Source organism: Symphalangus syndactylus, chromosome 3 (assembly GCF_028878055.3).
Source record: "Symphalangus syndactylus isolate Jambi chromosome 3, NHGRI_mSymSyn1-v2.1_pri, whole genome shotgun sequence".
NCBI classification, from domain to species: domain Eukaryota; kingdom Metazoa; phylum Chordata; class Mammalia; order Primates; family Hylobatidae; genus Symphalangus; species Symphalangus syndactylus.
In genome coordinates this window covers 86,573,952-86,588,041 of record NC_072425.2, presented here as the reverse complement: position 1 = coordinate 86,588,041, position 14,090 = coordinate 86,573,952, and the positions used below count along the sequence as shown (strand labels likewise).

The window sequence follows — 14,090 nt, the reverse complement described above, 5'->3', positions numbered from 1 at the left end:
GAAACTCACTCAAAACCGCTCAACTACATGGAAACTGAACAACCTGCTCCTAAATGACTATTGGGTACATAATGAAATGAAGGCAGAAATAAAGATGTTCTTTGAAACCAACGAGAACAAAGACACAACATACCAGAATCTCTGGGACACGTTCAAAGCAGTGTGTAGAGGGAAATTTATAGCACTAAATGCCCACAAGAGAAAGCAGGAAAGATCCAAAATTGACCTAACATCGCAATTAAAAGAACTAGAAAAGCAAGAGCAAACACATTCAAAAGCTAGCAGAAGGCTAGAAATAACTAAAATCAGAGCAGAACTGAAGGAAATAGAGACACAAAAAACCCTTCAAAAAATTAATGAATCCAGGAGCTGGTTTTTTGAAAAGATCAACAAAATTGATGGACCACTAGCAAGACTAATAAAGAAGAAAAGAGAGAAGAATCAAATAGATGCAATAAAAAACGAAAAAGGGGATATCACCACCGATCCCACAGAAATACAATCTACCATCAGAGAATACTACAAACACCTCTATGCAAATAAACTCGAAAATCTAGAAGAAATGGATAAATTCCTCGACAAATACACCCTCCCAAGACTAAACCAGGAAGAAGTTGAATCTCTGAATAGACCAATAACAGGTTCTGAAATTGTGGCAATAATCAATAGCTTACCAACCAAAAAGAGTCCAGGACCTGATGGATTCACAGCTGAATTCTACCAGAGGTACAAGGAGGAACTGGTACCATTCCTTCTGAAACTATTCCAATCGATAGAAAAAGAGGGAATCCTCCCTAACACATTTTACGAAGCCAGCATCGTCCTGATACCAAAACCTGGCAGAGACATAACCAAAAAAGAGAATTTCAGACCAATATCCTTGATGAACATTGATGCAAAAATCCTCAATAAAATACTGGCAAACCGAATCCAGCAGCACATCAAAAAGCTTATCCACCATGATCAAGTGGGCTTCATCCCTGGGATGCAAGGCTGGTTCAACATACGCAAATCAATAAATGTAATCCAGCATATAAACAGAACCAAAGACAAAAACCACATGATTATCTCAATAGATGCAGAAAAGGCCTTTGACAAAATTCAACAACCCTTCATGGTAAAAACTCTCAATAAATTAGGTATTGATGGGACGTATCTCAAAATAATAAGAGCTATCTACGACAAACCCACAGCCAATATCATACTGAATGGGCAAAAACTGGAAGCATTCCCTCTGAAAACTGACACAAGACAGGGATGCCCTCTCTCACCACTCCTATTCAACATAGTGCTGGAAGTTCTGGCCAGAGCAATCAGGCAGGAGAAGGAAATAAAGGGTATTCAATTAGGAAAAGAGGAAGTCAAATTGTCCCTGTTTGCAGATGACATGATTGTATATCTAGAAAACCCCATTGTCTCAGCCCAAAATCTCCTTAAGCTGATTAGCAACTTCAGCAAAGTCTCAGGATACAAAATTAATGTACAAAAATCACAAGCATTCTTGTACACCAATAACAGACAAACAGAGAGCCAAATCATGAGTGAACTCCCATTCACAATTGCTTCAAAGAGAATAAAATACCTAGGAATCCAACTTACAAGGGATGTGAAGGACCTCTTCAAGGAGAACTACAAACCACTGCTCAATGAAATAAAAGAGGATACAAACAAATGGAAGAACATTCCATGCTCATGGGTTGGAAGAATCAATATCGTGAAAATGGCCATACTGCCCAAGGTAATTTATAGATTCAATGCCATCCCCATCAAGCTACCAATGACTTTCTTCACAGAATTGGAAAAAACTACTTTAAAGTTCATATGGAACCAAAAAAGAGCCCGCATCGCCAAGTCAATCCTAAGCCAAAAGAACAAAGCTGGAGGCATCACGCTACCTGACTTTAAACTATACTACAAGGCTACAGTAACCAAAACAGCATGGTACTGGTACCACAACAGAGACATAGATCAATGGAACAGAACAGAGCCCTCAGAAATGATGCCGCATAGCTACAACTATCTGATCTTTGACAAACCTGACAAAAACAAGAAATGGGGAAAGGATTCCCTATTTAATAAATGGTGCTGGGAAAACTGGCTAGCCATATGTAGAAAGCTGAAACTGGATCCCTTCCTTACACCTTATACAAAAATTAATTCAAGATGGATTAAAGACTTATATGTTAGACCTAAAACCATTAAAATCCTACAAGAAAACCTAGGCAATACCATTCAGGTCATAGGCGTGGGCAAGGACTTCATGTCTAAAACACCAAAAGCAATGGCAACAAAAGCCAAAATCGACAAATGGGATCTCATTAAACTAAAGAGCTTCTGCACAGCAAAAGAAACTATCATCAGAGTGAACAGGCAACCTACAGAATGGGAGAAAATTTTTGCAACCTACTCATCTGACAAAGGGCTAATATCCAGAATCTACAATGAACTCAAACAAATTTACAAGAAAAAAACAAACAACCCCATCAAAAAGTGGGCAGAGGACATGAACAGACACTTCTCAAAAGAAGACATTTATGCAGCCAAAAAACACATGAAGAAATGCTCCTCATCACTGGCCATCAGAGAAATGCAAATCAAAACCACAGTGAGATACCATCTCACACCAGTTAGAATGGCCATCATTAAAAAATCAGGAAACAACAGGTGCTGGAGAGGATGTGGAGAAATAGGAACACTTTTACACTGTTGGTGGGACTGTAAACTAGTTCAACCATTGTGGAAGTCAGTGTGGCGATTCCTCAGGGATCTCGAACTAGAAATACCATTTGACCCAGCCATCCCATTACTGGGTATATACCCAAAGGACTATAAATCATGCTGCTATAAAGACACATGCACACGTATGTTTATTGCGGCACTATTCACAATAGCAAAGAGTTGGAACCAACCCAAATGTCCAACAACGATAGACTGGATTAAGAAAATGTGGCACATATACACCATGGAATACTATGCAGCCATAAAAAATGATGAGTTCGTGTCCTTTGTAGGGACATGGATGAAACTGGAAAACATCATTCTCAGTAAACTATCGCAAGGACAAAAAACCAAACACCGCATGTTCTCACTCATAGGTGGGAATTGAACAATGAGAACTCATGGACACAGGAAGGGGAACATCACACTCCGGGGACTGTTGTGGGGTGGGGGGAGGGGGGAGGGACAGCATTAGGAGATACACCTAATGCTAAATGACAAGTTAATGGGTGCAGGAAATCAACATGGCACATGGATACATATGTAACAAAACTGCACATTGTGCACATGTACCCTAAAACCCTAAAGTATAATTAAAAAAAAAAAAAAATACAAAAAAAAAAAAAAAAAAAAAAAAAAAAAAATAGCTGTAGCATATTGTGCTAGAAAGAACCCTGGATTTAGTGTTCAGAACTGGGTCCAAGTCCTACTTCCTCTACTAAGTACTATTTTATGAGCTTGGGAAAAAAACAAAATCTAGTTTTATGTTTCTGTTAATATGGTCTTTAAAAAAAAAAGTAGTACACTAATTCACTCTTTTCTCAGCTTAATTTAAGGCACATCTTGTGTGGAGAATTAATTTACATTTACTATAGGAATGTTGGGCTTGCTGGGGTGTTTTCTTCCAGAGAGAACTGTCCTGTTATTTTTCTCTATATTTAACATGGCCTGGAATGCCGTGGTTCCTCAGTCAAACTTGTGGTAGTACAGATGCCATTTATGTTTCTTCTCTTCATTTTAGCTAACATGCTTGAATCAAAGTCCTTTGAAGTAGAACTCAAAGATGCTGAACCTGATATTATTGAACAACTGGTGGAATTTGCTTATACTGCTAGGTGAGTTAAGGATTATTTTTATTTTAGAGAAGTCATGTTGGTATCTACCATGGCAAAGCATTGTTGTAACAAATGGTTGCACTACAAATTCTTCAGAATGAAAAACCACAAGGATGAAAGAGTTTGAGTATCCTATGCCATACTAATTCAAGGACTGAAAGTTTAATTTTGTGTTTAATTTCAGGGGCTATTAGGATACATTCCACAGTAACATTTAAATAATAAAAAATCATGGGTAACTAATATTCCCTGTAACTTAAATTTGCAGAATTTCCGTGAATAGCAACAATGTTCAGTCTTTGTTGGATGCAGCAAACCAATATCAGATTGAACCTGTGAAGAAAATGTGTGTTGATTTTTTGAAAGAACAAGTTGATGCTTCAAATTGTCTTGGTAAGAAATATCAGATTCCTGTTGTGGGTTTATTTTGTTTTATCCTCATTTTGTAATTTAATTTTTTAAAAAGGCTGATTTTAAGTATCCTCATTTAACCTTAAAGACATTGTTCACTAGAACATTTTCTAGTGATAAAATTTAAGAGGGGCTTAGAAAGATGCAAATTAATCTGGGCAGCAGCAAGCTTATTAAATATTATATCAACATTTTCTAAAACACATAACGGTTTTTCATGGATCTAGGACAAGGAATAAGGATTGCATGACAGTGACATGATTATGAATGTTTCCTTTTATTTAAGCACTTATGATATGCTAAGGTCTATCACAGATGAGGCAACTTATAGTTAGGTAACTTGCCTGAGGTCACATAGCTAGTATACGAAGGAGCTGGGATTGGAACTCAAGTAATATAATTCTTAACTACTACACCTTGCTGCCTCCCCACATTGTCAAAATGCTGTTTTATACTAAAAAACATAACCTTAGTCTATAAATTAATATACTAACTGAGGGACTGCTGTAGCCATTTTGAAGCTATTAATAAAGTATTTTCTATTTTGTGATAGGAGAAGCAGAAAAAGTTGATCAGAGCCTTCCAGAGTGTGGTATGCTTTTCACTGTGTGATGATCCTTAGTGGCACATGAATGAACGTCCAGATGTTTGTGCAGTAGCCCACCCTTATCTGCAGGATACGTTCCAAGACCCCCAGTGAATGCCTGAAACTGCAGATAGTACTGAATCCTATATATACTGTGTTTTTTATGATACATACATGCCTATGATGAAGTTTAATTTCTAAATTAGACAGTAAAAGATTAACAACAATAATAATAAAATAGAACAACTTTAACAATATGCTAGCATCACTACTCTTATATTTTGGGGCCATTATTAAGTAAAATAAGGGTTACTTGAACAGAGCACTGCAATACTAGTCCACTTCATAACCAAGATGGTTTCTTAAGTGACAGACAGGCAGGTAGGTTATACAGCATGGATATGCTGGTCAAAGGGATGATTTCTGTCCTAGGCAGGATGGAGCAGGATGATGTGAGATTTCATCACACAACTCAGAACAGCACACAATTTCAAACATATGAATTGTTTATTTCTGGAATTTTCCATTTAATGTTTTTGAACCACAGGAAGCAAAACCATGGATAAGGGGGACTACTCTAATTCCATTTTCCTACCCTTGTTGTGATTCAGAGGCTTTAAAGAAAGGGAAAAGCCCTGGGATAGGAGTGCTAGGAAAGCAGGGAGGAAAGAAAAGTAGAATGAAGGAAAGTATAAAGAGGGGTCAAAGAATCCAGTCAGTGCTAAGATATTTGACCCAGGAGAAAAGAAGAGGGGTGCTAATGACAAGAACGCAAAGACTGATGCAAAGGGCTCCTGGAGATGCTTCAGAATTTTGACAAGCCTCCTCTGTCCCTAATTTTTGTAGGCTTTCCTCATTCCGGACACTTTAGTACTCCTTGTGCTCATACCCCCTCACTGTGCACACCGAGAGAGAGATCTTGGAAGGCAGGTGGAAAGAAGCAGAATAAATTTCAGGAGGGAGTAAAAGTCAGGTGAAGGGAATAAAAATGAGACTTAGCCTAATATCCAGAAAAGGAATTGGACTAGATGGAGCAGGAAGAGAAATAGCTATGCAGGTGAATATACTGATGGAATTTTTAAAAGGTAGCCATGGGTCTACATATTGAAAAGATCCCTATGTTAGGAAATAAAAGGCCAATCTCTAATCCTACCTGTACAGCAGAGACACTCTGGCATGAGTCCTTCCATCTCTTTGGGCCATAGTTGGGGCTTCACTCGTCAATAAGATTTATATTCGTAAGATTTAAACTTCCATTATATAAATAATTATCTTCAGACAATGTACTATAAAAGGGGAATTACCTTAACTAAGTTTTTGGAAGATGATGGCTTATGTATGTTTCTATAACTCCCCAGCACTCTAAATTTCCTCCTGGGGTGATTCAACTACAAAGAAGAATGGCTGAAATATAGGTAGGTAGTAGATGTGGTGGTGCAAAGCATAGTGTGGAACCTGGAGTGAATCTGTGCTAAGCACATCTTAGGCTTTGGGCTTCTGAGGCGACCATTTAGCAGTTTTGCTTCTGGATACCTTCTATCCTTATTGTTCACAAAGCTGGGAGGAAGGACAGCCCAGCAACCTAGAAAGTAGCCTGATTCCTGGCTAAGCTTGTGGCAAAGACAGTGGCCCAGCCAGGTGAGCCAGGTGCCATAGCCCAATAACTAGGGAAACGGCTTCTGCTTGCTTTCTGTTTAGCCATGAGCATGGCTCTCAATGTCAGCTGATTGGAGAATTCCTATCTTAGTTTTTACCACCTGTCAATTCTCTGCTGCCCAGAAAGGGTCCAACAATCGGGCTTCCACAAATGTTAAAGGAACCGGTGGCAGCTGATAGAATCAGGCTTCCTCAAATGCTAAAGGAACCGGTGGCAGCTGATGGAATCGGGCAAAGATCATGTAAAAAATTAAACCCAGTACCAGCCTGGCCAACATGGTGAAACCCCATCTCTACCAAAAAAATACAAAAATTAGCGGAGCGCAGGCGTGGTGGCACACACCTGTAGTCCCAGCTACTCCGGAGGCTGAGGCGGGAAAATCATTTGAACCGGGAGGCGGAGGTTGCAGTGAGCCGAGATCGTGCCACTGCACTCCAGCTGCATGAGACAGTGAGACCCTGCCTCGGAAAAAAAAAAAAAAAAAGAAACCCAGTAGTTTGAGGAACAGAAAACCAAACTAAACAGCCAAAATGAATGGCTCTTGTAAGGCAAATTTAATGTAAGAAATAGAAGGGAACAAATTAACCGGGCATGGTTGTGCCCGCCTGCAGTCGAAGCTACTCCGGAGGCTGAGGCAGGAAAATCGCTTGAACTGGGAGGCGGAGGTTGCAGTGAGTGAGCCGAGATTGCGCCACTGCACTCTAGCCTGGACTACAGAGTGAGACTCTGCCTCAAGAAAAAAAAAAAGTGAACTTAAAAATACAATATGTAAAAATAGGGTTTTACAGTTTTTTGACATTCAATTGAATTGAAAAATAGAATGGATACTCTTAAAAATCAAACCGAAGAAGATCAAACGGGAAGTTGCCTCATGATACGAAACAAAAATGCAAAGGAAGTCACTAGTGAGAAGATAAAGGGAAGGAAGATACAGGAACTGCAGTGTGAGGTAGGAGTTCCAGAAGGAACAGATGGAGAAAGCAATAATCAAATAAGACTATGACTTCTTTGGGTTTAAAAAAAAAAAAACTTTAACTTTCACTCTAATTTATACTGAGTATTAAACCTGATCAATGAACTAAGATATTCCTCCCTCAGATATATTCTAGTGATATTTTTCACCTTCAAAGATCAAAAGAGAGCTTACATTTGGGGTGATAAAAATATTCTGGAACTAGATAGTGGTGACTGTGGTACAACATTGTGAATGTAGTAAATGTCACAGTAAGCTTTATGTGTATTTTACCACAATAAAAAAAAAAGTGACCCTACAGCTAGCAGGTCCCAAAAGAAACTCCCACACCCATTAGCAGTCACTCCCCATTCTTCCTCTGGCAGCCCTGGCAACCATGAATCTGCTTTCTGCCCCTATAAATTTGCCTATTCTGAGTGTTTCATATAAATTGAATCATACCAAAGGTGGCCCTTTGTGTCTGGCCTCTTTGAGCACAGTGTTTTTAGGGTTCATCCATATTGTAGCATTTATCAGTACTTCATTTCTTTTTATGGCTGAATAATATTCCATTGCATGGATATACCAAAATGTGTTTATCCATTTACTGATGGGTGAATGAATTGTTTCCAAGCCAGCACATTTTATAGAGGAAAAGGAAAGCACTGGTTAACTTGAACAAAAAAAAATAAAAGTGCTTTCTGCCATCTGGGACCTTGGCTGTGGATCAGGTGAGTGCACAGATCAGACCAAAGCCGTACAGTTGGCATGGCCTGGGCCTCTGTCCATGGTTGTGGGGGCATCTCCACAGCTACTGCATGCAGTGATCATGGGGGCCCCAGCCCTGGGCTTAGGCAAGGGCACTGTGTTGTTGTACATCACCAAACACTTCAAGCTGAGGCACCTCTCCAGCAGGGACTGCTCCAGGACAACATGCTACAGGGCACATAAATTGGTATGTTAGCCAAGGCTTTTCTTGACCAAGGGAAACTCAGACTTGGCTGGCCCGTCATGAACTGAAAAATCTCACCTAATATAGCTGGTTTTCCAAGGACACTGCCATAGGCAGAAGCCCTAGATGAGCTTATCGGATAAACACAATGATTAACTTGTATGTGCCTTTGGAGGTCATTTAAACAACACTTCACTGCTTGCTGTTCATCTGGCCAGTGGCCGAGTCATCTACATTGAATTCAACCCTCCCCAAACTGTGGGCATTGCTGATCTGACTGGGAAGCTTCTCATTCGGCCTGAGAATGATAGACCAGAGACACAGTTATCAAGAAAGTGAAGACTTATGGAGCCAGTCCCAGAACTTTACCAGAAAAAAAAGGGATGTTGGAAACACTCTCCAGAGCAGAAACCAACAAGATTTAACGTCATGTTTATGCTTTCCTACAAACTAAAGTTCCACAAAATCAGAAAGCCCCAGTTACTCCATGAGGAGAAATGATTATAACTAGTAAGAGGAGCAGAACCTCCTTGTCCTTGGATTTAGAGGCTCCTTTTCCTAAGAATGGAGCATGTATAAATAAGAATGTATGCATGTATAAGAATGTATGCATGTATAAATTCTTTGAAAATTATATTATTTCTACAGATTTTATTCTAGATACTAATAATGTGCCAAATTAATCAGGTACTGATTCATCTTTTGAAATCATCTAATGTGCTTTATCCAGTTATCTTCTAGCAGTGTGCAATTCAAAAACATCATCGGTGTCTAAACTTTTAAAACATCTGTTAGAACAAAATTAAAAGAGCAATTAGTAGTCTTTTTTCTTCAGTAAGAATAAGTGGTTGATAAAATTTTCATATTTTTCTGGAAAAGTTTTTAAAAGTTACATGTCATCTGGGGGAAATGTCTCATAAGTTTTTGCACAGAGATATTTCTAGCCCTGTGGAACATGGTTTTGTGAGACATCATATCTATAAAATTCCAGAAAAACAGCAACTGGATTTACATATCTGTTGCAACATGCAAATTCACTGCTGCCTTTACACTAAGAAATTTATAAGCTAGCCATATATGCTATATTTATTTTGTTGTTAAACATACCTTAAGTTTACTCAGAATTTTCAATTTGCTATACAATTATCAATTAGCATATGGGAATATATTACTTTCATATGACTTGTTTTCTTTTGAAAATACATATGTGCTGAGGGATAAGATTTATGTCAGAAATTGACATTGTAAGTTCTTGGATGAGTTCTCGCAGCACAGTTGAATGAATTTTCATTGGAAAATGTAATTTAAAGACTTACTTTTTCATCTGTTACTCAGGTTCAGAAATGTATGTTTTAAGATCTACTTGCCAGTTTCTCTTTTTGATCCAAACATATGATCTGCCTTGATAAATAACAACATCTGGTACCAAGAAAAAGAAAGAAAAAAGATTAAGAGTAAACCTATGGCACTATGTAAAGTGAACATATTTTGTTGTTACGAAATAGAAATAATAGATCAGGCATGTCTGGGGAGTATTCCCTTTGCATAACAAACACGAGTAGTAAACAGGTATAGCAACAAAAAGAATTTACATAATGGTTAACAAGGATCAGGAAAGTGACTTTCCTGAAAGAGTTATTTATTCCTGATGACATTGATACCTAGTAGTGTTCGCTGCCACCCTATCTTAAGGGGAAAGAATTCTGGTGAGTGTCATCTGAGCAACCATTTAAAAATCCGAATCTTTTTAGATTCCTTAGTGGGGCAACAAGGATGCATGCTTATGTACTGTGACTTGGTAGGAGAAGTGGGCCAATATGAGAGGTGGAGATAAAACTCGACTGTCTTCCATGGCATATTTACTTTTACTTGATGCTAAATCAAGTGAAACAAGCCCTTGTACAGCTGTTATTAACTGCCTTTGAAAATTTGGCCCTTGTTTCCCAGGAACTTGAAATAAAAATGCCAACAAATGGTTCTTGTGTATTTTGGTGGAAAAAAACTTACTTTCCTTTTCTTTTGATTGAAAAAAAATTATTGTTGATCTTTGAAAATGAATCAAGGCTTTAAAGAGGATTATAGTAGATATTGCATTCTTTATAAAACTTGCCTTAATGCCTATTTGTTTTTATTTTTGTGGGTGCATAGTTGGTATATTTATGGGGTATATAAAATGTTTTGATACAGGCATGCAATGTGAAATAAGCACATCATGGAGAATGGGGTATCCATCCCCTCAAGGATTTATCCTTTGAGTAACAAACAATCCAATTACACTCTTATTTTAAAGTGTACAATTAAGTATTGACTATAGTCACCCTGTTGTGCTATCAAATAATAGGTCTTATTTATTCTTTTTTTTTTTTTTTGGTACTCGTTAATCCTCCCCTCAATCTCCCAACTACCATTCCAGGCCTCTGGTAACCGTCTTTCTACTCTCTATGTCCATGAGTTCAACTGTTTTGATTTTTAGATCCCACAAATAAATGAGAATATGTGATGTTTGTCTTTCTGTGCCTGGCTTATTTCACTTAACATAATTATCTCCGGTTCCATCTATGCTGTTGCAAATGACTAGATCTCATTCTTTTTTATGGCTGAGTAGTACTCCATTGTGTATCTATATACCACAGTTTCTTTACCCATTCATCTGTTGATGGACACTTACGTTGCTTCCAAATCTTAGCTATTGTAGACAGTGCTGCAGCAAACATAAAGATGCAGATGTCTCTTTGATATACTGATTTCCTTTCTTTTGGGCATATACCCAGAAGTGGGATTGCTAGATCACATGTTAGCTCAATTTTTAGTTTTTTGAGAAACCTCCAAGCTATTCTCCATAATGGTTGTACTAATTTACATTTCCACCAACAGCGTACGAGGGTTCCCTTTTCTCCACATCCTTGCCAGCATTTGTTATTAACTATCTTTTGGATATAAGCCATTTTAACTGGGGTGAGATGATATCTCATTATAGTTTTGATTTGCATTTATCTGATGATCAAGGATGTTGAATACCTTTTCATAAGTCTGTTTGCCATTTGCATGTCTTTGAGAAATATCTATTCAAATCTTTTGCCCATTTCTTCATTGACTTTATTAGATTTTTTTCCTATAGAGCTCCTTATATATTCTGGTTATTAATCCTTTGTCAGATAAGTAGTTTGCAGATATTTTCTCCCATTCTATAGGTTGTCTCTTCATTTTGTTGATTGTATCCTTTACTGTGCAGAAGCTTTTTAACTTGATGTGACTCCATTTGTCCATCTTTATTTTGGTTGCCTGTTCTTGTGGGGTATTGCTCAAGAAATCTTTCCCCAGACCAATGTCCTGGGGATTTCCCCCCAGTGTTTTCTTGTTGTTTCATAGTTTGAGGTCTTGGATTTTAGTCTTTAATCCATTTTGATTTGATTTTTGCATATGATGAGAGATAGGGGTCTAATTTCATTCTTCTGCATATGGATATCCAGTTTTCCCAGCACCACTTATTGAAGAGACCTGTCTTTTCCTCAGTGTGTATTCTTGGCACCTTTGTTGAAAATGAGTTCACTGTAGGTATGTTGATTTGTTTCTGGGTCCTCTATTCTGTTCCATTGGTCTATGTGTCTGTTTTTATGCCAGTACATGCTGTTTCAATTACTATAGCTCTGTAGTATAATTTGAAGTTGGGTAATGTGATTTCTCCAGTTTCATTCTTTTTGCTTAGGGTAGCTTTGGCTGTTCTGGGTCTTTTGTGGTTCCATATAAATTTTAGGATTGTTTTTTCTACTTCTGTGAAGAATGTCATTGGTATTTTGATAGGGATTACATTGAATCTGTAGATTGCTATGGGAAGTATGGACATTTTAGCAATATTGATCTTCCAATCCATAAACATGGAATATTTTCCCACTTTTTGGTGTCTTCTTCAATTTCTTTTATCAGTGTTTTATAGTTTTCATTATAGAGATCTTTCACTTCTCTGGTTAATTCCTAGTTATTTAATCGTATGTGTGGCTATTGTAAATCGGGCTACCTATTTTATTTTATTTATTTTATTTATTTATTTATTTTTGAGACAGAGTCTCGCTCTGTCACCCAAGCTGGAATGCAGTGGTGTGACCTTGGCTCACTCAGTCTCCACCTCTTGGGTTCAAGTGATTCTCCCACCTCAGCCTCCCGAGTAGCTGGGACTACAGGTGCATGCCACCACACCTGACTAATTTTTTTGGATTTTTAGTAGAAACTGGTTTTTGCCATGTTGGCCAGGCTGTTCTCAAACTCCTGACCTCAGGTGATCCACCTGCCTCAGCCTCCCAAAGTGCTGGGATTACAGGCATGAGCCACCATGCCCAGCCCTCTTATTTCTTTTTCACATTGTTCACTGTTGGTGTATAGTAATGCTACTAATTTTTGTATGTTGATTTTGTATCCTGCAACTTTACTGAATTTATCCATTCTAATAGTTTTCTTTTTTTTTTTTTTTTTTTTTTTTGAGACGGAGTCTCGCTCTGTCGCCCAGGCTGGAGTGCAGTGGCGCAATCTCGGCTCACTGCAAGCTCCGCCTCCCAGGTTCACGCCATTCTCCTGCCTCAGCCTCTCCGAGTAGCTGGGACTACAGGCACCCGCCACCATGCCCGGCTAATTTTTTGTATTTTTAGTAGAGACAGAGTTTCACCGTGGTCTCGATCTCTGACCTTGTGATCTGCCTGCCTCGGCCTCCCAAAGTGCTGGGATTACAAGCGTGAGTCACTGCGCCCGGCCTCATTCTAATAGTTTTCTTGTGGAGTCTTTTAGTTTCTCCAAATATAAGATCATATTGTCTGCAAACAAGGATAATTTTATTTCTTCCTTTCCGGTTTGGCTGCCCCTCATATCATTCTCTTGTCTGATTGCTCTAGCTAGGACTTCCAGTACTATATTGAGTAACAGTGGTGAAAGTGAGCATCCTGGTTGTGTTCCAGATCTTAGAGGACAGGCTTTCAGTTTTTCCCCATTCAGTATCATACTAGCTATGGGTCTGTTGTATATGGCTTTTATTATGTTGAGGTATGTTCCTTCTATCCCCAGTTGTTTTAGGGTTTTTATTATGAAAGGATGTTGAATTTTTTCAAATGCTTTTTCAGCATTGACTGAAATTTTCATATGGTTTTTATCCTTCATTTTGTTGATATGCTGTATCACATTGATTGATTCGTGTATGCTGAACCATCATTTGCATTCCAGGGATAAATTCCACTTGGTCATGATGAATTATATTTTTAATGTGTTGTTGAATTTGGTTTGCTAATATTTTGTTGAGGATTTTTGCATCAGTGTTCATTAGAGATATTGGTGCCTGTAGTTTTCTGTTTTTTTTATGTGTCTTTGTCTGGTTTTGGTATTAGGGTAATGCTGGCCTCATCAAATGAGTTTGGAAGTATTCCCCCCTCTTCTGTTTTTTTGGAATAGTTTGAGTAGGATTGGTATTAGTTCCTCTTTAAATATTTGGTAGGATTAATCAGTGAAGCCATCAAGTCCCAGGCTTTTTTTACGGGGAGACTTTTTATTATAGCTTCATTGTCATTACTTGTTATTGATATGTTCACATTTTGTATTACTTCCTGATTCAATCTTGGTAGGTTGTATGTATCTAGAAATTTGTTCATTTCTTCTAAATTTTCCAATTTATAGGCATATATTAATAGTTGCTCGTAGTAACCATTAATGATCCTTTGAAT

At 38.1% G+C, this 14,090-nt stretch overlaps 1 protein-coding gene across 9 annotated transcripts in view; it reads left to right on the top strand.

The window, feature by feature from the left end:
* KLHL7 (kelch like family member 7) overlaps positions 1 to 14,090 on the top strand; it is a 77,485-nt gene that overhangs the window by 21,706 nt on the left and 41,689 nt on the right. For 5 of the 9 annotated variants that reach the window (XM_055272454.2, XM_055272452.1, XM_055272460.2 and 2 more), the window contains 3 exons: positions 3,740 to 3,833; positions 4,102 to 4,226; positions 4,798 to 4,836. In XM_055272454.2, coding sequence (XP_055128429.1) covers positions 3,740 to 3,833; positions 4,102 to 4,226; positions 4,798 to 4,836 — 258 coding nt within the window. Of the gene's footprint in view, positions 1 to 3,739; positions 3,834 to 4,101; positions 4,227 to 4,797; positions 5,088 to 14,090 lie in introns of those variants that run through there. The other 4 variants (XM_055272453.2, XM_055272459.2, XM_063636313.1 and 1 more) reach the window with 2 other exon arrangements.